The 25,186-nt window shown below is 35.1% G+C and overlaps 1 protein-coding gene across 9 annotated transcripts in view; it reads right to left on the bottom strand.

The window, feature by feature from the left end:
• The window catches only part of LOC105255031 (potassium voltage-gated channel protein Shaker), a 109,218-nt gene that overhangs the window by 3,840 nt on the left and 80,192 nt on the right, over positions 1-25,186 (bottom strand). For 6 of the 9 annotated variants that reach the window (XM_011264077.3, XM_011264079.3, XM_025408132.1 and 3 more), the window contains 4 exons: positions 9,743-9,866; positions 7,522-7,787; positions 6,397-7,040; positions 3,800-3,929 (listed from right to left, as the gene is read on the bottom strand). In XM_011264077.3, the coding sequence (XP_011262379.1) occupies positions 3,800-3,929; positions 6,397-7,040; positions 7,522-7,787; positions 9,743-9,866 (1,164 nt within the window). Of the gene's footprint in view, positions 1-3,792; positions 3,930-3,989; positions 4,120-6,396; positions 7,041-7,521; positions 7,788-9,742; positions 9,867-25,186 lie in introns of all 9 variants that reach the window. The other 3 variants (XM_011264080.3, XM_025408133.1, XR_003122702.1) reach the window with 2 other exon arrangements.

Here is a 25,186-nt window from a genome sequence, read left to right as displayed (position 1 = left end):
GTCTGTGCAACACGCGTCTTTATTAAAGTGAACAATCGTTATAATGATAAAGACATTAATTGTAAAAAAGAGATTGTTATTGCTAGGTATTACTATAGGCCTTCGTGATCCATGACCATGGTGATCATAATGACGCTAGCATAGTTATGAGAAGAAATGAGATCGAACAAGAAAGTAATGTATGCTATATTAATTGTGACTATATTGTAATGATAGTAATTTGCGTGGGCATCGCATGCTGGGCAATCGTCAGGCAAAAATGCATGCATCGATCTTTTTCATCAAGAAATCTTGCAAGATTAAAACTCTCGGGGGATCCGTTTTCAGAGAGCACACGCAAGAATCTGTAGAATCAAATTATAGAATAAAGGAGGAGTAAAGTTTCGACGAAATGATGCGGATGAATTCGAATGAAACCAAAGGTCTGAATAAGTAAGGAGCTTAAGGATGCGTGAACCCGATAGGTCAGAGTTCACAAGACCAGGGATGGGGAATCTTTTTTTGGAAAAACCTCTTTTTTTTACCGGCCTAACGTACGAAGTTAAGAAGAATCGAAGGTAAGAAAAATGAAAGTGGATTTCCTTATCTTGAACTCTGTTTAAAAATTCTTACGACCTCTACTCGGGACTGCCCGTTAAATGTAATAGTTCCGAAAAGAAGGGTGACCATTTTGGACCTATTTTCTATACAAATGAAAAATAAGATTTATTCGAGAGCTTATGTTCAAAGATTGACATATGACTAGTACTTATACAATGATATGACTTTTACTTTATTTAATACTGGAGAACATTAGAAATATAGGACGCTAGTGTCCGTTTCCATCATCCAAATTACTAATTTCTACTGTTACATAATAAATAAATAATTGATAAAATTGATGGAATTGATAGAATCTACAGATAGAAAAAATTATATATGTTATAATTATATGGTAGAATATAATAATATATTATAATATTATATTATAATACGTACATATAATATTCATAATTATTATATTATAATATAATTATAATATAATGTACATAATATTATATAATTAAATCCAATTGATAAAATCCAATAAAGGTCTTATCGCGATTTAAATCTGGGATAACATTAAAAAAATATAAATCTTTAAATTTGTTTTTTTTTTTAACAAGTTATCTTAACAAAGATTAATTATCCTAACAAAGAATTTCAAATTCATAGAGAACCTCTGCACATCTTGCAAAAAAATTCTCTTAACAACTTTTGATCAGGATTTCATAATAAATAATTTTAACCATAAAGAAATGGATCGAAAAACCGATGTAAATGGTCACTCTCCTTTTCTTACGTAAATGTATTATGCGTATGTATTATGCCATGCGGGTCGATGTCGTTCAGCGATCATTCGGTGGGGCAAGCGGCGCACGCTTCTGCGCAAAGTCGATCATACCATCGTTCACGTCATCGAATTATTTCTAATAAAGTAAACAAAGACACATCGGATCGGTGGTCTCGTGCGCCTTGACATTTTTCTATATTAGCGATAATATTAAATACACACTGAAAATTGCAAGGGCAAAAGAATAAATTTTTCAAGTATATTTCTAAATGTTATTATTAATTCATTACTTCGATTTTTACTAGACGGCAATCGGTAGTGTGCAAAGAGCAAGTGTGATAGTCTTGCAAACAATATTGACCATCTATAGCGCGAGTTCAACAAACCACGTCGCGCAAAGGTCATCGGAAGTGGAATAGCCGGACACCTCGCGGCCGCGCACATTTTGCGGGTGTGCATCGATCGATACGTGAGGTGTAGCGTAACGTGGCGGCTTCAAATCTCTCCGTGATTTTTCCTTTCGCTTCTGGGCGGTTCCGTGTCTGAGGACACTTATTGATTTAGTAGACAATTGCCCGAGAGGCCTTCTAGGCCGCAACACGATAGAGATTCTTTTCCAATGATAGAAAATTAAGAGTATCGAAGCTTTTTATTTCATTATTCCGAAGGATAAACTGCTACGCTCCATATCTTAATTAAAATATTTTTAATTCAATTTCAAACGTATTCGTTTTTTTATAATTTTAGTTTTTAGATTGTAATAGATGTATATTTTCGAGTTTTATAAAATCTATGACGCGGATTTCATTGAGCGCGAAAATTAAATGAGTAGATACCATGAACAACGTTCAGTTTCTTAATGTTCGGATTAAACTTCTAAATGTTCAGATTCTTAAGAGCGATATTCAAACAATTGCAAATGTCAAGTGTATAATGCGCAATAAAAACAATCGTAAAAATTTTGCCGAACGTCAAAATTATTGCTGATTCGACTCATATTAAGTTTATACATGTGAAATGCTATATGATACTATGTGATAGCTTAAAAAAATTTAGAAGCACATATAATACCAATAATTTTAATTCCGTTTCATGATTCATTTTCGATAAATTTGAAATTATAATTATCTAATAAAATATTTGGTTCTTTTCTTTCAAAATTATCACTAAAAGAGAACTAATTTTTTCAAATTTGACAAATAATTATTGAATTCATAGAATAAATAGTATTAATGGAATATTCTGACACGTGAAAAATGTAAAATAGGCGAAAGTATTTAGAGAGCTGAAGAGGTGTATGACGTGAGCATGATATGCAGTTTATATTTATTGGAGTGCTGAATTTTTATGTGATTGTAGGTCACGTAATTGGAGAACATAGTTTTTCTTTGCGATATTTAAGAGAATATTCTAATAGTAATTGAGTAAAATTTAGTATAATAATATAAAGAATTTAACATAAAATATCTTTGCGAGACTCCATAATATTAAATATTTAAAAAAATCATTGTAAAACTTAAGATAATTAGAAATCTGAAATCTGAAATATCTAAAGGATCTCAGACAAAAAAGAGACGTATTCTTTATGAAATTAAGGATAAAACATTTGTCAGCTTTGATTAATAAGTGTGCGAGCGAGATTAAAAGATGAATAGAAAAATGATTGTGTGGGAAAAATATCATCAGTTTTATTAATTCAATGATGAAAATACAATTGGTATTCATGCGTAGAAACTTTAATCCCCAAATCTTACATGAACAGCTTAATTGCACATTAAAATAATAACTAAATTTCGGCTCAACTTCAGATTAAAATTTTTTACGCAAATTTGACCAAGTAATTGAACAATAATTGAATTAATTACGTTTTTTTGTAATATGAAACTTTATTCTTGTGTATGAAGCAAAAGATAACATTACATAACTTAATTGCATTTAAGTGTGTTCATCATCACCAATTTAAGATAAATAGAACAATATGTCAATGAGTGAAATAATTGAAGTGTGCTTCGAGCAACGCGTGCTGACTGAAAGGAAAGGTCAAAATGAGAAGAAAAAGGATGTGATTGCACCAACAGTTAATTCTGATCTTTAACTATGATCAAATGATAAATATACTATTATAATGTTATTATAATATTAATTAATATATAAATTGTTCGAGAAATTGCACGCTTTTCTAAATTCATAAATTTAAAAAAAAATTTTTTTAATTTATCAATCTAATTATTATTTTAACTTCAGTTTCAATTTTCAATCAGGAAATATTTAAACATTTAATGAATGTTGGTGCAACTTTAAAGAGATGTCGAAATAAATCAAAGTTGAGGAATTGTGTGAGTTTTTTTAGATTTCTCTCTCCCTTTCTCTCTCTCTTTCTCTCCCCCTCTCTCTCCCTCTCTTTCTCTCTCTTTCAATGACCTGACGCGGTCGTCATTGTTTTGCGGGCATTAACTAGAGTCTTAAGTGAAAGTGAGTACATCATACGTCATGTCACCATAGCCCACGGTCGTCATCGTGACAACGGCCCACCAGAACGCGTCCGGAATGGATTTGAAGAACGAATTCTCGGAGCCGGCCTCCGCGAAGTATACCGCCGACGAGAATAGCACCACACCTGCAATGCAAGGAAGAAAACACCGGTTCAGTGGGTTTAACGCCCCCGGTGACTCTGTACCTCATATCGCCGTAGCCCACGGTCGTCATCGTGACCACCGCCCACCAGAACGCGTCCGGTATCGATTTGAAGAAGCTGTCCTGCGTGCCGGCCTCCGCGAAGTAGACTGCTGACGAGAACAGCACCACACCTGCAACGAACACAAGAGGAAGGCACGGGTCAAGACGGTGTACGTCATCATCCGCACTCGTCGCGTATGTTGACACGTTCCGCGGGCGCGGATCCGACCATTATCGTCCGATCTGTGCGACCTTCTGATTAAGGTTCCGAAGGAAGGATTTCTGGAATCGCCCACGCGGTCTCCAGGTGATCGATTGATCGCACCTGGACTGTTCAGATGTGGTAATATACATTAAATATGTATACTACTGATATAGTTACTGGAATCATCTTAATCTGGAAGTCGCGATTGCATCTGAAATGTCCTAGAACTAGAATCAGCTAGATTTCGATGATTTCTTCGATTAAGACGCTTGTCATTCGTCGTCCAATGGCAAAAAAAAGATTTCTGGAGGGCTTTTGCAATACTCATTGTCTTATTATTGGCATATTCGGTGACAGGAATTCTTCTTCCACGTAAGGTTGAAAGCTTAGTTGTCGGCTGTAAAAGATCTTATCCTTGAAAGAGTTTAAGAGGATTAAGCAGACGAACTTGTACAATTTAAGTGAGATAATATCTCATTTAGAAAAATAATTGAATGTTATAATTGTTTTCTTTTCATTGTATTAGTTAAAATAAACTTATAAAAATATAAATAGATTTCGAAAAATATTATTCTGTTGTATAATATCTCTCGATTCTCGGTTCAATTCACCTCAAATGACGTTATCTTATAATGTTATATGTACAATTATATCATTGTATCTCAGTATGATAAAACATAAATAATTTCATTGTGATAATTTTATACAAGAATTTTATATAACATCGAATTCCAATAAATAACAGCATCGGCAAAGTTAGATCTGATAGACTGATAACGCATAATTACTACATAACAACGGATATTACTGAAAAATGACACATTTATCTAAAATGTAAAAACAAACAGTGTACTGTCGTGCACCGTATATATCTATTTTTAAACTCTTAAAACTGAACTCTAAACTTTTAAACCATTTCTACGCAGCAACTTTCTATAAGTATAAAAATATGTAGTAAATTAAAAAATTACTATATTCTTCAAAATTCTTCCTTCCATTTCATCTACATCCTTTCTAGCATGTCCCCTTTCGAAAGCCATTGTGCCGCGAACAGTTCGACGAAGATTTCGACTCCCGAAAGTTGCCAACTGTACTCAATAGCAAACGGCATCATAAATCTCGTTTACTCGTTCCTTTTAATGGCAACGAGTATTCGCGTAGAAACGATTACCAAGAAACAAAGGTCCCGAAACGATATTTCGAATGTCTCCGAGGTCAACGAAGAAGAAAACATCCGAGAAATTGTTGACTCAAAAGCAATTTCTTCACGAAAACAACCGTTCCAATTTTTGACATCAATGAATCGATAGTTAAGTGGATAAACTTTCTTCATTGAATTCTTCTAGTGTATAATTTGCATCAAATTTACTTGTGATTTTATAAAAAATTCCGGTAGATAAATATTCTCATGTACGAAGAGATCTGCGTATCTAAGAGTTATCCAAGTATTCCAAGAGAGATTACTAAATTTCATGTTCTCATTCATTTTCAGATTGGTATATATATAATATACGAAAGAAATAAGATACCTGAGGAAGGAGGAGATGCAAAGATGTCATAAATTTTTCGACAATAAAACAGATCTATAGCTGTTCGCGACTTCGTCATCCATGATAATTCCAAGGTCCTCCGTGGAACAGTTTCAAACTCCAAAGCATTTGCATACGGTATATGTTACATAATGCAAACTAGAATAGCGAAAGCTCGATTACCTCGACCTCGCGTGATTTCTGTCAAATGCTATTGTTTTTATTCTTCTCGCGTCATTCATCTATTTATATTTTTTCTCCCCCTTCCCCCTTTCTACATATCCTATTTTCAATTAACTTAAAATTCTCACACATTTTGAAATTAACATGTAAATTTAAGAAAGTGTTCCCGCGAATGTGTACACATATATTACTTAAATTGCATTTCAAACATCCAATAAAGTCTTCATTGATGTATTATTAATTAATTGTATAGCTAATGAATTCGATAATGAGAAGATTGGTTATGCATGCCACTTATTGTTAGTGATAAATACAAGTAAATGTCAATCTAGCTTAGATAAATACTATCTAAATGGTGTAGTATAATTACTACTACACAGCTTGTACTCAATAATAAAAACTCTAGGTTCATATAACTAATTGATAATAAAGCATTATTTTCGCCATAGTGTTATTACTAATCTTTTGAAATGATCTATCATCGAACTTACCGATGAAGAGGAAAAAGATGAGCAATCCGAGTTCCCTCATGGAGGCCTTGAGAGTCCGCCCGAGGATTTGGAGGCCTTTACTATGCCTAGATAACTTGAATATCCGGAACACTCTGACTAGCCTGATCACCCTGAGTATCGCCAGGGACATTGCTTGGTTCGTACTCTTGTCCTGCGGGCTTACTGGCGCCTTAGGTACATCCAGCGGGTTCTCCTCCTCGGCCACTACCGTGGCGAGGGTGATGAAGTACGGAATGATCGCGATGATATCGATGATGTTCATTACGTCACGGAAGAAGTTGAATTTGTTTGGGCAGGCGAGGAAGCGCACTATTAACTCGAATGTGAACCAGATGATACAAATAGTCTCTATTAGGAAGAACGGGTCCGTGATATCCGGCACTTCGTCCTCCTCGATCTTCGTGCCGTTTGTCGTCGTATTGAAGACTTTGTAATGCTTGAACTCGGGCAGCGTCTCCAGGCAGAAGATCACGATCGATAGGAGGATCACGAACACGGAGATTATGGCGACCACCCGGGCGCCTTGCGAACTCTCCGGATACTCAAACAACAACCAAACCTTCCTCTGAAACTCGTGCGACGGCAGCGGCTTTTCCTCCTCCTTGATGAAGCCTTCGTCTTCCCTGTTTGGTTAATCATTGCTTCGTTAATCTCATGCAATAGAGCTATTCTCTGTAAATCTTCTACAATCGTATTTTGTATTCGTGGTATGGAGTGAAAGTCAAAGATCTCTTTGAGAGAACTATATAGTATTACTATAATTCTCTCAAAGCAAGGTTTGGATTGTAACCAAGATCTGAAGAAGCAGGGATCTATATCATTGTGCGAGGAATGTTCAAGAATAGATCTATTCTAAATTTGATCAAAAAATTCCTAAGTGTAATTGTAAGGACTACCGGATATAATACACATAATATATAAGCAGGATGAAAAACTATGAATACAGGGGATACGAGAGAGATGTTCAAAATTCGTGGATTCTTTTTTAATTTTACACACTTGTAAAAACAAAAGAATCTGAATGAAATTAAACTAATTGTAATTTTAAGTAACCGTTCTGCAAACCAATTGTTGCGTACAATTTAAAGGCAATTGCTCCCGTACCTGAACTTATTAGTCGCCATCTCGCCCAGCTCGTAGAACTTGATCTCTTCGGAAAAGACATCGAGCGGGACGTTGACCGGGCGGCGTAGGCGGCCGCCGCTCTGATAGTAGTAGAGTATAGCATCGAAGGAAGGTCGATTCCGATCGAAGAAGTATTCGTTGCGTAGCGGATCGAAGTATCGGAGCCGCCGTGTCGGATCGCCGAGCAGCGTGTCCGGAAATTGGTTCAGCGTACGCAGTTGTGTCTCAAACCGTAGCCCGCTCACCTGTCGATCGCAGCAATCGATTATTGGTACAGTGGCGCCACGTTGGGCGGGGCGCGCCGCTCAAGCGGTTAATTGGGGCGCGGGTGGGTTGTAGAAGCTGGTCGTCACAAAGGGACTAACGTATTATCGGAGATTATCATGTCGATCGAGTAGACCACTCATCTAACGTTGTTAATTTATGTTGAATACCCCGGTAATTCTCTCTCTAAGATTTTTTTCAACAAAAGATTTTTTCAAAAATCGTAATTCCATATGATTAAAATCAATTTCATTAAAGCTAATGATATACGTCTATTAAATCGAAAATTAATTAAGGAATAACATTTATCAAAGATTTGTGCAACGCATAGATTTGTGATAGTGATTTATATAACTTGTATGTATTTATATAAATAGGACATCTATGAGACTTTTCATTAAAGACTAATCTGTAATAGAAATAGTATGTTAAATCAACAATCTTGTATAAAGAAGCTACGGATTGCGTAAACAATATTTTCTAATGAATTCCAATGAATTATAAAAATAAATGTATTCAAAAGAATTAGAATTATATTCGAGAATGACTTGTAATCATTCTCAAGACGAATAATAAAATTAATTTTTCTTGACAAAATGTCATAATTTTTAATTTTTTATAGAGAAATATTTTAACATAACGGCATTTCTCGATTTAATAATAGCAACTCGATTAACAACATTCCCGCCAAGAACTGAATATGCATTCGAGGAAAATACAAACACATACTTTATGTACACAACAAAATGATTAAAAAGGAAAGAAAAAGAAGAAGTCAATGAAAATAGAGAAGAGGAAAAAGGAAAACGTGACAAATATGATTTGAACAACAAAATATTTTTATTTTATCCGAGAACCTCTTAGATAGAACTAGAGGTGACAAAGAAAAGATAAGAGGATAGAATAAATTCGTTGTACAGAAACGACGTGTTCCTAAAGATTGAAAGCGCCTCTTAGAGAGAAGAACATTTTTCAGATAATCTTCAATTATATCTCTTTTACTTTTTACCGAGAACGAAAGCAAAAGCATGTGTTAATTCCCGAATGTGTATATGTGTGTGCATGTTACATATCGATCCCGTGATACCTACACGCTCTACCCACGCACCGCGCAGCGTGCTTTGACCTCTGCCGAGTTTTCATGTCCATCAAGGCGGAATGAAGAGCGAAAAAAAGGAATAAGACGCATTGATCGAACCGATTGCTGTAATTGGCGCAATGCAGTCGTGTCATCCGCGAGGACAGATAATTCCGTTCATACAATACGACCTTGATGCTATATCGCTCCCGATTCCAAGACGAACTTGGACGACCGCCAAAACGCGGTCTGTAGGTCACTTCATGTCTTGAGATAATCTCACCTCGTCGAAAATAAGAACGTGTGCGAATATTGAACCGGACTGGAGTTATCTATGCGTAAAGATATTATGCATATAATTCTAGTGATTATAGCGATAAAACGAGGACAGAAATACGATTAAACGAGAAAAACAGATTAAAGAAAGCAATATTTAAATGGATCTATATTTATATTTGAGATATCGGTAGTATTTTATTGCCTTCGCCTTGAAAAGCATCGAATCTATAGATTTATGACGCCAGGAGTTTTGCGAGATTAAGAATCCGTGGCGCCAAGGTTCCGTAAAGACGAAACTTTTTTGGTGTTTGGAATCGAAAATTTTTCGTTTCCAAGAATCGGTGTCGCCAAAGATTATAAAGAATCAGAAACTTCTGATATCTCTCCCTCGAGAGAATTCTTTTTGATATCTCTCCCTCGAGAGAATCCAATCGACATAAAATAACAATATATATTTTTACAACAATAAAAACACTGTGTATGTCTTCTACCAGAGAGATTACGATAAGATAAAATTCGTAAGTTATCAAAAAGGGAAAATTCGGAATTAAAATGATTAAACGCTAAAACACAACTTACGTTGATGACGACCCTCTCGCAGAAATCATGATCGTGCGGTATGGGCTCGAAATGTGTGACGCCTGTGTATTGGGTGTGAGGATTCGTTCCATCCTCGTCCTGGCTGCTGAGTTTCGGCAGCGATCTGCAATAATCAAAGTCGTAATGTCGTTAATAAACCTTTCGACCGTACAACTAAAACGTTATATTGCACCGTTATTTCAATAACTTCAACATCTACATGATGTAAAAATCACAGAAAAGAGGAAATTATTAGATTACTAAATTCTAGATTTAGATTAAGATTAAAATATTCACATGTTGTGGTGTAAAAAAAAATTGTATAGCATACAGAACCATTCCAGAATCGATACTAATATGATACGGTAAAATATCATTTATTAATTCTCTATAGACTTTTAATACACAATTATTGTACTGTAAATGCTGAGTATTCTCCCTGCACTACAAGCAAGTAGAGTTTCAGTTTACCAGAAAGTCCGCAGGCTGTCTTATTAATAGACTATCAGGTGGACGCATGGCGTATATACGTGTCCGCTAGACTACTAGACTTAACGACCAAATGGAAATAGACACATACAATGCATATCTATTATCTACGATATTCTACGTGTATTAATGTCTATTCATTATTAGCAGTCTCTACTTGAACTGATGTGTACACGGTATCGAAAGTGTATCGAGCAATTGATGGATGCGCGTCGGTTTCGACAATAATCAAACAGATTGGAAACACGAGATTCGGATGAATGTCAGAGCATGTCACAATCGTCGGAATTACATCGGTGAGTTATCAGACGCGTTAATTAATTCTTAAGCGAAATCAAAATACTAAGATTGAAAGCATTTTATGATTTTAAATATAATAATTTATATTTCGGAATTAGATTAGCCTATATCCTTTTAAATATACGCAAAAATAAGAATTTTCTCCTTTACTTGAATTAAGCTCCACGAATAGTTAGAATTAATAATAAATAATAATAATAAATAGTCAGTATCACGCAATCGCATGTAATTAAAAAATTAATCACATGCAGACGCTTGCACGGCATCTTTCAAGTATGAATGAGGGGATAACAATTCCTCTCTGAGGGTTCGAAGGTTATTTTTCGCTTGAACAGAAATCGCTTTGAGAAAGAGCTTTTGTTTTGCTAAAATTTATTCACCCAAATAAACTTTCTACGATAATTTCAGGGCGGAAAATCACCGCTAATTTTTAATCTTTGTTAATGTATCAAAAATCTGTCCTAAAGTCCTCTTGGCTGATAAGTAGCGCAAATATATTTATAATATCCCAATAATATCTTTAAAGCATTATATATAATTTTCTTTTCGATAAATAAAAAAATAATATAAAGCAACGTTCTGTCAAATTTAAGCATCGTTAGAATGATGCCGAAAGGATGAAGAATTTGATGAGATGCTTCTTTTCGTAAGATCGCGCAATTATGTTTCATTCTCTTGCCTGTTTTTATAAAATGTAGTGTGCAATACAAAGAATTTTTAAGAGAAGTGTAATAATCTTCTTTGAAGTTACCTCGCGGAATACTTCAACATTTCTTGGTTTCTCTAGACTTAATCATCGAATAATCCACTTATAGAGGACGTAAAAATCACTCACGGCTAGAGTTACTTTATGAGATGTCTGATTTAGAAGCAAAGATGCACCCAGTCGATGTATTCGGCAGGAGTTACGTCGATTGGTGATTTATTTTAGAACATCAATGGGAAGCCGATGTGACGAGGACAAACATCAATTTCGAAGTCCGTGTACCCCCAGAGCGCAGACGATGGAAATAGCACGACGTAGTAGCGGAAATAGCCACTACGCGGTCTTACACGATTGCCGATGACACGTGCCGTCATAAAGAAGAATTTCACGTATAACGAATATAATTGATAAAGTTTTTACGTGTCTGATTTTAATAATACATTCATATGAAAAATTCTCGTAATCAAGAACTAACTTTCAATATAAGTTTCAACTCTACCAAACATTCATTAGGTTTCATTACATAACATAATCATTTATAACACTATCATAACTATCATGTCCGCTGAAAGAAACAATAGATAATGATGGTATTTTTGTACGAAGTGCAGCGTTGTTGCAGCGCTAGAAATGCATTATTGATAATAACTCGTTATTGTGCGCATAAACTACATTGCGCACAATCGTTCTCAATTTTAAGAAAATGAAAATGGAGTTTTAATTTGAGGAAATTAATCCATCGAATTAAATTTTGATTAATTTAAAATTTAATTGCGATGCGCGCTACATTATTTTGATATATTATTTTGATATATTTCGACAGCTTATAATTATTATAATTATTATGTGAATAAATTATTCCACTCACGATAAATATCAAATTGTTATAAAAACATTCACGTATAGTACAAAGTGGGATAAAAAGGGGAAAAAAGAAAATGTGAAAAAGAAGTCTTTATAAATTTTAAAATCTTTTCTTCCACTTGCAAATACTAATACTAAGATAATAAGTTTAAATTCATTAATGATGAGTACATTTTTTTATTTTATTCATTCGAATATTTTTTATGTTCGCAGAATATTATCGAGAATAGTTTTCAAATTTTTTATTAGTTTGTGGCGCAATTTTCTCCAATTTTAAAATTTCCTTCCCTTTTCAGGCAAATTTGTCCGAAAGTAGGTAACAAGTTTAAAAGGCACTGATCAATGCCAAGTAATGTAAGGCCTGATATCTATTAAGGCAGTTGTTTCCGTCAGAGAAGAAGCGTGAAAGATGTCGGACTCAAATTGGTAACGTGAATCCGGTCTAGTGATTACGATTGAAGATCAATTTCATTTTTATATGATACTGTCTGAGTATTCCCGAAAAAGTGAAAGACTATAGAAGAGAGCAAGGAATGAAAATAGTGAAAAATAACGGGAAACAAATTGGTCATTGCAAAATGAAAAAAAATATCGATTTCAATGATCTGCGATTGATCGTGCATACTAATGATTATATGTATATGTATATATATTCAAATGTAGCGATGATAAAAATATGATATATGTTCTATACGTCATAATTTTTGATATCTACATTTTCTAAGAACGTCGCTGAAGAAATAAGTTGAAAAAAGCGTATTTTTTAACTCATGACTACATAAAATTTTAACGATGATTACAGAAACGATGATTTGCATGTATTATCTATTAACAAGATACTATATTCACCAAAATCTGCCTTTCAAAATTTATAACAACACTATCTAATCCATATGAAAAGTATGAACTGTTACCCTTATGTATCATAATTTCTTTCCCGTCAAAAGACGGCGAAATCGAGGACCCTAAATACTCGCTGAGCTCTTATACCCCTCACTCTCCTTTATCTGCAACACTTCGCCTACATGAAGCATCGCTCTTTCCATTTTTATGCGACCATTCGTGTCTTGGCATAATCAGGCTGACCCATATTAAAAGAAGAGATCGATGGTGAAAAAGACGAAGAGCTGACTGCGCACGAATCTTCAAGGAGAAAGTTGCGTAACCTGATCCTTAGAAAAGGTAGACTCGGATTCAAAGTCCTAACACATCACTCTTATAATCTCCTCAGGTTCAGTGAAACAATTTTCCTTCTGGAAACATAATTTTTCATTTTATCAAAATACGAATATCCAACATATGACGTTTAAAGTAAATAAATTCAAGAAGGACATGAATATTATCTCTAGGAATAGAATAATTATCTGTCTCGCTTGTATGGAGGAAGATTAATCTACATCAATCGAGGGCTATGTGTGTGTATGTGTATGCGTGTATGATGAAACTATTTATCATCTTTACCAAAATAACAGATTAACGCATAAAAAATGATTGTAGAAATTATACTTTCACGATATATTTAAGAAATGGAAAAGATAAAAAAAAGGATATACATGTTATATAAAATTTAAATTTATTTCTATATATGATCTACATCAATGTAGAAAAATAAAAGCAAAAATACATGTCATGATTTATTGGATCTAATATGCTCTGATCTCTCTAGTCACGGTCCTGACTTCATCATTAATTCAAAGCTCCCTTAAGAAGCCTGGACCACGTCGTGCTACTTTCTGCTCCTTAATGCGTCGTCTACATTTTCCCGCTGCATCGAGTATTTCACGAATAATAGAGAGGCCACTGCGGAGCGATGCGGCAGCCCTTAACGATCTTTATAAAATTACAATATATAAAACGAAGAGGTGCGAGAGAACTAAATATCAAAGTAGGAAATTGAAAGACTCATTTGACGGAAGTATAATTTAAAAATTATTTTTCTCTTATAATATTGTATATTTAAGTCGACATGTAATATTGTATATTCATAATGTTTTTCCTTGCGATAAATTAATTTAAATTCTTTTAGAATCTCCCTCACCCCCTTCTCTCTCTCTCTCTCTCTTCTCTCTCTCTCTCTCGCGCTGTATATATTAATTCTTTTCGAAAATTCAATCGATCGATTTCAATTGATTGATTTCTTTTGATCGAGACGGGAGCGCGCGATCTAAGAAAATACTTTTACAGTAAAAATTCCATTATGTAAATAAACATGCAAAGTATATAAATGCAAAATAAGTTTTAAAGAAAGATTTTTCGAAAACGATCGCATATTTTGCGTGTTTTGCATATTTCGACACTTATTCAGCACTTCAACATTTAAGATTAAAGTATGAATCTCATCTCTAACAATCTCATCTCTCTACAAGTGCAAGAATGCGAGCACTCTCGCGTATGCACATACGTAACAATTCCTACAAAAGCGCATTTTCTTTGCGTGCGCACATATGAAGATGATCTAAATATATCTATTAAAAGAGCTTCGTATGCAAGATATGAATGAATCAGGAATACGAAAAATATCTTGTTCCTAATGATCCATAAAATTGAACGAATTTATATTTAACAAGGATGTGAATATTGATCAAACTTTCAAATATTCTATAGGTAGTCACTAGATTTTGTGCGAAGAATTATTCTAAAAAAATTAAATAAAGTGTATTCTTTTTTTTAAAGAAAAACATATTGGTTTCATTTACTTTCTCGAAAATTATCGATGTGTTAAGTTTATATTTTCAATATTTTAATTACCTTTGATTTTCTTCGCAAATTTTTTAAAAATATATTTTCGTTTGTTTATCGTCTATCATTATAAATCTAGATAGATTTCATTTCTCACAACAATTACGTCAAAAGATACATCTGTCTCAGTAACACATTCTCCCAACAACTGGAAACAATTCATAATCGCAGAAATGATTCGAGGAAGAAAGAGGAATGTTTTTCTGTTATCTTAAAAATAACTGCTTTAGAAATGATAATATATTTTTAGCGGCGCATTTTGCGTCTCATTCTTTAGCCATGCTGCATTAAGTAATTAATATAATTACGAAATCATAAATATGTGTTAGGATTAAGCCACATATTTCTATTTATTCTTTACTTCCTAAATATCAATTGTTCAAAACAATAATCTATTATATATTCGATTTACGTGTTTCTTCTACGGTAAACCCAAATTCTGCATTATTATTCGACATATAATGATTATTTAAAAAATTTTGTATAAGTTTTTAGTATCATTTATTATGTTAAAAAAGCAATAGATAATCTATATCTTTTCTGTACGATACTGATTAAATTTAAAATAATTATTCGTGAATCAAAGTGTGTTCAAAAAGAAAAGAAAGAAAATGTAGCAACGATTGCGAAAATCCGCATACATATATAATCATTGCATTTATTATTAGATCAGCTCATTGATTATATTTGTTTCTCCTGTTATTTTTTCTGGCGAGGAGACGTGGATTTTACCGCCAGATCGAATCGTAAACAATATTATAACGCAGGAAAATGATCATCGAGGAAAATGTTTCTTTGTCTTTATCGCGTCTTCGAGAACGTATAGATTCTTGTGCGAATTACAAGTGCATGAAATCATAAAATGTATTTCAGAGTTTGCCACCGGTGGAAAACAAGTTAACACGATGCAACTGTCAGTTAAATTTACATCCAGTCATAGTTTTGACGGCTAATTCTTAAGTCGTGCCGAAACCATAATGATCTGTTTAACTTATGGATGGGCTTTCAAGATTCTGAAAAGATAATTTATTTCTCAATATAATATCATAATGTGTTTTTAATGCTGCTTATTTCCGAGAGCTTAACATTTGACATAATAAACGAAATAATAACATGATAAATGATATTTTCACGATAAAGTAGGATACTAGGAAGATTCCATTATATAATCTTGCTCCATTAGAACCGTGATACATATTTATGCTTGCTTTTATCCATGATCAATTTAATAATAATTTTGCATTTTAAAGATAATACTGATATTTAATCAATAAGGTCATAGATTTAGATGTCCTAAATTTCAAAATATGAACCTTGAATTTAAACCAAATGTTGTGTATTTATTGTAAATGTAAATAATAATGACGTCTAGGGTTTTTTGACAATAATAATAAAATAAAGATATATTTTATAAAATTTCTATTATCTTCATATTGAAATTACAAATAATCTTTTATATGTTAATAAGTATACATAATATATATATTGAAAAAAAACTTTCTTTAGTTGCAATTTCATCTTGTTATTTTTTTTTAAATTTGATTGAATTAATTTTTCTCACTATTCTCTCTCTATACAACTATCAACATGAAGAAACGATATTTTTAAGGTCCTCAAATATAGTCCCAAAATATTATTTCAATATAATGTGCACAAATTCATAAATCACAAAAAAATATGTCAAATACAAATTGTTTATGATAATCACATATAATAAAACTAAGAGAAAAAAATGTTCGATTAAAAATGATAGGGATTAGATAGAGATAAAACTCGAAAGGAGCTAAAGCTTACGTAAGAACAAATAGCTAACAGAACTATAGTGAATCAAGCATGCCACGAGATTCCAATGCTCTTGCTTTATGCACGCTATACCACGGATCCACCCCACCATCCGCATGCAAATCAATGATCGTGGAACAATCGCAAAAACTAATTATAAAAGCGAGATTCTCAAAGAGCGAGAAATCTCAAAAATTTTAAAGACTTTGCAGTTTTTTAAATTTATAAATTCACGAGTTTAAGAATTGTAAGCATATCGGGAAAACTGAAGTCTATATATAAAATTTTTAATTGTCTACTCCAATTTATTTTGCTTTACGTATAACCCGAAAGTTTCTAAAAAAATGTACTCTACCACAATCAACGGCAATTGATTATCTCTATGTACATGCGAATGACCTGTTATCTCAATAATCATACTCTAGTTTAACCTTACGTTGATTTGTATCACTGCGCGGCAGTTTCCACGACTTTAGATTCTAAGAATCCATACATTAATCCGGAGATACATGTTTCAATTGAAATAAATATTAGATTTCCTCATAATTCCCGGGTTCTTCGGAAATCATGGTTCATGACAATCATCGAAACATATGTACGTCTATAATACACGTATGCTCCGACGACTTGTCATCTATCATCGTCAAGCCTTCTATCATATTTTAGCCGCTATGTTAACTTGTGCTACTCAATGCGGCTGTTCGACTCGGCCTACCTCGTGTCGCCGTGTTCCTCCGCACCATTCCGGTGGGGGCGTAGGTCCTGCCTCGGTTTGAGGACAGGGGTCAGCCCCCATTTCTCGATGAACTCGATGCGGGAAATCTTGGCGCTTCGCGGCGGTTACGAGAGGGGGCGAGTCCCCCTCCCGAGCCCCATGCCACCGGAGAGCGGTGCACCCCCGCACAACACGCACCCTTCGATGGTCCCTCTCTCTCTGTCACTCTCGCCGTCCTTGTGTCTACTCTTCTTTGTTCTCGCTCTCGCACTATCTCTCGCCCTCCTTCTATCGCAGGCACCCCGTTTCGAATCGTTCTCTTCCTCCTCTCATCCCGGTATCGATCTCTTTTTTCGTAAATTTCACCGACACTGATACCACTGCATACCACGAGAATATTATACAAGATCACCAAACACCGAGATCACTTGTGATGAGTAGTTAGCGGCGGCAGCGCAGAACGCACGATCAAAATGGCTGCTGCTGCTGCTGCTACTGCTGCTGACTCTCTCTATTCTCTTCCTGGATTCCCAGCTTTTCTCTGGTTTTCTTTCGTCATTCGTCAAGCTTTCTTCTTCTCTTTCTCTTTCTCTCCCTCTTGATTATTCTGTCTGTATCCCTCTCCTTTTCTCTCTCCCAATTTTTTTCCTTCGTCCCGATTTTTTCCACCCTTATCGCGTCTTCCACCCCGTCCGGCGAGACGATTCCGACGCAGGATAAGGCGCAGCGGGACAAACAGTGGCAAGTACTTTGAGGATCAACTGACGCTGATGCCTTCGCGCATATCGTCGATCACTGACGTTCGGCGACAGGGACGAGCAGCCGCGTCAAATCGCGCAGAATGCAACGACGGGTCATCGGGGATCTCGCGAGTCGCCCTTGCCGCGGTTTAATCATCGTCAAGAGAAGAGAGCGTCCTCTCCCGCGATAACGACAACGCCTTTCCGGAGCACCTTGTACACCTTCGTACACCTCACTGCACCTCGTATCCGCGCGCACGACCGCACTCAGCACCGCCGCCGCGCCGACCGGAGCCGCGGCTTCGTTCGCGCACGCACTCCTCCGCGAAACTGGCACTCGTATACGTCCGAACGGTTCGGGTCGCCCGTTCGCTCACTCTTCCTCTCGCCCGCGTCGTACGGCGCTCGCGCGCGTATCCCTCGCGTATCTACCTACAGCCGGCCACGAGGTGCGAGCGAGAGAGGCCAGGGAGTGTTCTCTCGGCTCCACCTTCGCGCTGCGCCGACGAGAACTCGTCTGAGGATGCCACACTGTACCGAGCCCACTTTCCGTTTCTCACCTCCCTTTCTGTCCCTCTCTCTCTCTCTCTCTTTCTCTCTCTCTCTCTGTCTCTTTTTTTCCTCTTCTTCTTCACTGTAGCTGGATGGAGGTGACGGAGGTTGTCGGTAGTGGGAGCACGACGCATGGAGGAGTATCGCGAATTGAGGACAGAAGCGACTCTCGTTTCCGTCGTATCCTCTTCCTTGTCGCACACGCTTCGCTCACTGGAGCGGTCGGAAAGCTGCGCGTGTCCCCCTGCGCGCGAGGGGATGTCGTCTTCCTTTCGCCATCCCACCCTCCGTCGATCTCCCTCTTTCGTGCAAAACAGCCGAGCCTTTCCTTCTCTTTTCCGTCCTGACCAAGTTTCCACTCACCCTACACAAAATTGCATATCCCCGTATTTGACTATGCACATTACGCCACGCCGCGTCAGAACGTATTTTTTCTACATGGCTGTTTCGTTTGCCTTAGTCGTGTAGTGCAATCATATAATGTCCTTATTTACTTAGCGCGCGAATTTTTTTACTCGAATCAGTTTTCTCCCATTTCCGTGTCTTGAATCTCTCAATTTGATCTATTATCGCGATTGTTTAAAAAAATTGAACGATAATATACTTAATTAACTGTAAAATTGAGCGTCAACATGCATGTTTGCCTTAGATTTTATTATCCTCATATTATTCAAATAAAGATAAAGAATAAACATATACGAAATAAACGTACGGAGAATTTAATTATCTCTGATTACGCTTTCGCCATCCGTCTTCATTCGCATGTCTGAAAGATCAAATATTTTGTCTAAATCGTCTATAAAACATAACTTTAATTATGGAGAACACAAGGTTCTAAAGATCGAAAAGATCAATGATTGTTGCGTAATCAAGCTGGGCAACGAGGTGAACCCCATTCTATTCCAGCATGTTCTTCACAGTCCTCCTCACACTCCAGATTTCTATCCTTCTCTCCCCTTTGTGGATAAGACAGACCGCTTGTCGCGTTCGTGGATGAGAAAAGTTTAATACGCTGTGAAGAGAAAAAAGTGGGTGGTTCGCGCGAATGAGAATGACAAAAGAAGGCAGCAAAGAGGGATGATGACAAATCGGGCGAGCGGGGTCTTCGTTCATAACCATTGCCGCCATCATCGTCAACATCGTCATGAATTTTTCATCAATGTATATTAAATCATGTATATTAAATGTCCGAAAAAAACAATGCATTTTTTATAATATATATCTTTGTCATTAAAATATATATTTTTTATAAAAGTTTGAAGGAGATATAAAAACAATTGATATAATTGTAAGATTAAAACATGACAATACGGATCCTGAGTATGTATTTCGCTAGACACGCATAATATATACTACCATTACTTTGGAAAAAGGTCATTGTGAAACAAGGCACAGACAAAATTGGCACATAACATTCTCATGATTTGGCAATGCTTTCTACCATCAATCTCGTAAAACCGCAACTTGATTAACGCCATTTCATCGGTGGCTTTGACAAACTTTGAGTGAAACTTGCGCATGATGATAATGCAATCCTGTGAACGGATTACAATGACCCAACACTATATAGTATCAGTTATTGATGCATAAATGTTAGTTCAATTTTGTACCATCTGAAAGAAGAAGATATATAATTCAAATGCAATCAGACTGCATTACTGTTATTGCTTTAATTAATTCTTTAGAAAATAGAATCTCATCTTAAAAATTGAAAATTATATAATGTATATAATCTCCAAAAATCGGATTGACAATCCATTCGGTATAGACTTATCGCCTAAATAATTAACTACTCTTAAGATTTGTTACACCTAGAAAACTCGTCATTTCACGCCTTTCGGTATATCGCAAATCTGATAAATGCCAACCCACTGGCGCTCATCGAGTTGCAACTCCAACTCGACGCGACCTGGCGCATCTTCCCTTCCGTGATTCACACCAGCCAGCGAGCAACTAAGCGACCTACATTACATTGACTAGCATAGCATTTCGCATAAACGAAAGCTTCGCGAAAGTTTCCCTCGGCACACATCCCAGAGTGGAAGGAAATAATAGCGTATGGCAGCATTGCAGAATAACACATTGATTCTCATCTCTTTCTCTCTCCCTTTCTTCCCCTCTCTCTCTCTCTCTCTTTTTTCTCTTCCTCCTCCTCTTTTTGTCCCATTCACTTTATTTCTGGTCTCTTTCATTTCTCTCATTTTTTATTCTTTTTCTCCTATGGTTGATTACTAAATTCTTTCTAATGTTACGTACGTTAACGTTAATAATTCAAAAGAGGAACAAAAGAATATCACTGTGAGATGTCAACCTATTACCGTTACGTTCACATATTTGTTACGATTCGAAAAAATTCCCTTATTGTAGAGAGAGAGAGAGAGAGAGAGAGAGAGAGAATGGAAAAAAAGAAAATAATAAGGAATATCAAAGAAGACTTAATCTGCATCGTTAATTGTTTTCTGTGAATTTGGTTAAATGCATTTTATTAAACTAAAATTTTTATTAAATCAAAGAATGTAATTTAAAGTATATATTTAATTATATTCCGATTAAGTGATATAACAGTAAAAACTAATTTTAAAATTATATAAACATTTCATAACTTGAAAGATGAAAATATATATAAAGATGATTTTATTTTAGTAAACATCTCACTCAGATGTTTTCTATTTTTATATAAAAATTTTAGTTAATTTTTTTTAAGTATCATTTAGTAATTTAAATTTAAATCATTTTGTTTTCCTTTTGTACTTTAGTCTTTTTATAATACAAATCTAGTTTAAAGCAACTTGTGAAAGCAAATGAGAAAATAAGGAATTAAAATGAAACGACATATACTGAAAATCGAATCGTTTCGGATATACAGGAAAAATGGAATTGCATATAGCGCGATGTTTCATATTCCTTTTCTATCCCATTCTCAAAATTTCGTATTGTACTTGTACTTTCACATGAGTAATTTCATTTCGATAGCTCTGCGGCAATTTTATTCAATTGCAATATATTCCCTGAACATTTTTTTCTCTTTCGCACTTTCTCGCAGTTCAAGTTCTTCGTTTCTTTTATCTTCTTGTCCTACTTTCTTCTTGGCTCACCTCCATCTTCATTTACCTATCCCTCTCCTTCCGCCCCCTTTTTAACCTCCATCCTGTTTTCTATCAATAACAATTCCCATTTCCTTTCTCCCTCTCTTGTTTGCGTTGGTCATGTTGTTTCGGTTACACGAGTCTTTACCATCCCTCGCCATTCTCGTGCTATCTTTCTCTCACTTTCTCTCACTTTCTCTCACCGATAGCTTTTCTCTCTTTCTCCTCATCTCTACTTCTCTCTTTGGTGATTCTCTCTCTGTCTTGCCTGATCTCTTCTCGTTGCACTAACCGCGCAATCAATACGTCCCCCTCCACGACTTATGTCCCTACCACGAACCTCCGTCCCCCAACCACTATTCTTGATCCTGGCCCACCAACCCTACAACGCTCGACTATCCTTACTACATATTCACTATTTTTCTCTCTTCTCTATTCTTTATATCTCGCTTTCAGAAATGTAAATTTTTAATACATTTTTAACATACGTGTACAGTGTTTCGTACATCACAATTAATTATTAATATATAATTACTAAAAGAAGCATAATAATGCTCATTGTCCATTTTCCTCTCTTGGTTTCTCTGGTGCTTTTGTTATTTTCTTCTTCCTTCTTACAATTTCTATGCGTTTTTCTTATTATAATCGCTACTTTTTTCATTCTCTTTATCGCACATTTTCACCATGACCGAGTCAGCTGATCCACTGAAACTCTCTGCTACCATAAAGCCAAGGTCAGTACGTCTTCCAAGAGCGCATGTCGGACCAAAAATACAGCTGTACTACTTCTATACGCTCTTAAGTAGTAATAGCTAGTCAAATAAGACTAATATAAATTCATTTATTACAATTTACAATGTATATTATTTCCGTAACTTATTTATTCTCTACTTTAAATTAAATGTCGGATTTATAATTACGTATATACATAAGATTGAAAATCTTTTTTTCGACTCAAAGAAAAAAGCACGCGTTATTGATCAAAAAATGAATTTTTCCGAATTGTTTCTGTGTGGCAATTTTTGGCCTTGCATTAAGTAAGCTAAGATATTTTTAAAATAAAACATTTTGTAAAATTATAACAAACAACAATCATGACGCTCAGCTCTTAAATCGATAAATTAGTTTACGATTTTATAGGATATAAATACATATATACACATTTAAAATCAACTTTATTTAATTTTACTTATAATAATCAAATAAGCTCATTCGTTACTTAAAATTAACGTAACAATCTCAACATAAATTAATATCAGACAGTTAATTCAATAAATTTCTAAGCAAACTCAACAAACAACAGCTTTGAATTGCTGCATTCGTTCGAAATGACGGCTAATAAAAGTTGCAACACGTATAATTGAATGATTCATTGGAACGGGTTTTTATTTAAATTTTTTTTTTCATTCAGTTGAACGTCGAACGGTTATGAAACGTCCGAGAAAAAGGGGGAAAAGAGACTCGACAGGAAGTTCTTTGTGAAGAACGAACGTCAACGTCAACGCGCATTTAACAAAAAGCAGCACGTCCGTTTGAGAGTAACAAGAGACCGAGAGAAATTAATTTCCCTTCCCGTTCTCTCTTGTTAACGGGAATTAAATGGTTAAACGCATAAAGCCATTATCTCTATGCTATCTTCTCCTGCATTTCGCCTTTAGACGCAATTTGCGATGAACAGTTATTGTCAAAGATTCGACATGTTCGTTCGTTAATCAGCGTTTCATCTTTCAACTCACACGATGATCATCACAGTTGCATCGTTATTTATTACGCAACGAAGTGCCTCGATAATAACTTTTTTACGATTTTTAAAAAAATGTACACTGGATGTGTTGTAAAAAGTGCATGCTTCTTAATACGTTTTTTCATATTTGCTCGAAACCGAGCGAAGCAATTTTTTGTGATTCGTCGCAGCGCGGAATTCGTGGTCGAAAGTTAATATATGTCGATAAATATCCGCGTATTCAGGCCACCAAAACGCAATCCGCAACGCAACGTGGAGCTAAGCCAATGTCGAGTAGATTCCAACTAGCATCTAGGCTAGTTGTCCAGAGAATGGTTCTTTAATTATTGTCAAGATACTTCGAAATTATCATTAATGAATAGCAATAAATAAAATTACGCTAATACAACATCCTATACATAGATTAAAGTACATTGATATATTTTTTAACTGGCTTATAAAAAAATGTATCTGTTAGAAAGTATCTCTTTAAAGTTAATACAATTTGAATTCGAAAAACATTAATTATCCAATATTTACAAAATCTAAGCTATGTCTAGTATATAGAAAAATTATCAGTGTCTAGATAAATAGCCTGGTGAAGCATTCCAATATAAAAATAGGATATTAAAAAACTCAAATGACGACACGCTATCAAGAATTACTAAAAACTAAAGAAGACAATAGATAAAGATGTGTATCATCATCATGATATGTGCATCATATCTGGATGCACTTGACGATTGATCTTAAGAGCTTCTCTAGCAACGAGAGTGTCGATAGCTTCACATTTCGATAAATAAGAGGTTAAACGAACTAAAGTAACGCGAACAACTATTGATTCTATTGAGTTCATGATAATAAAGAAACTTCTATTTTTTAAATATATATAAATATAAATTAGATTCTTTTTTTTTTATTCTATTCGTCTATATATATAGACCAAAATTTTAAGTAGACTATTCGTATAGACGAAGAGTCCATTTACAATTTTCGGTTTCTTCATCTTGTAATACATTGTATCTCGAACATATTCAATACAAAAATAAAATTCAAGCAAAATCTCGATGACATTTCAATTCATACATAATATGAGTGCGTAACGAAAATGACTTTGTGGAGCGACTCGTTAACGATAATTCGCCGGATCCGAGTCATTCTGGACGTTTCATTGATGCTTAGCGGTATTCACATGGTAACCAGAGAGTTAACCGCTCCCATCGAGGTCGTGAAAAGAGCAGGGAAGCTGACCTAGATAAACGCGACCTGGTTTACTCCATCTTTGCGAAGCCGGTGAATGGATCCGACATGACGCACATGCGACTACTTCTCTCTCTCTCTCTCTCTCTCTCTCTCTCTCTCTTTTTTTTCTTGTTTATTTCACGCACACGTGTACCTAGCTTTCTCTTCTCTCTCAATCTATATCCTTATTTTCTTTACGTAACGATGAGGATCCACGTAAGAAACCTCTTCCGATGTAACTGCCGTCGCTATTTTCCAATTTGCCATCATCGATTCACATTCTCTAACAATTACGTGTACACTCACTGCACTAATACTAACTGTAATGCTATTGTAATAGTGTAATGATTGACGATCCGTTCGTAAATCGTGATCATGATGATTACATAAAAATTAGATTAGAAAAAAGCTATTTACAAAAAGTGGCAAAATAATTATTTTAGCAAATAATCTGATATGACTTTTACATATCATTTTCATCGGATTCGTTTGTTCATTCTTGGCAT

The sequence above is a fragment of the Camponotus floridanus genome, unplaced genomic scaffold, assembly GCF_003227725.1.
Source record: "Camponotus floridanus strain SB8 unplaced genomic scaffold, Cflo_v7.5 scaffold2, whole genome shotgun sequence".
In the NCBI taxonomy this organism is placed as follows: domain Eukaryota; kingdom Metazoa; phylum Arthropoda; class Insecta; order Hymenoptera; family Formicidae; genus Camponotus; species Camponotus floridanus.
The sequence above is the reverse complement of the archived record's forward strand: the minus strand, read 5'-3'. Positions and strand labels throughout refer to the sequence as shown.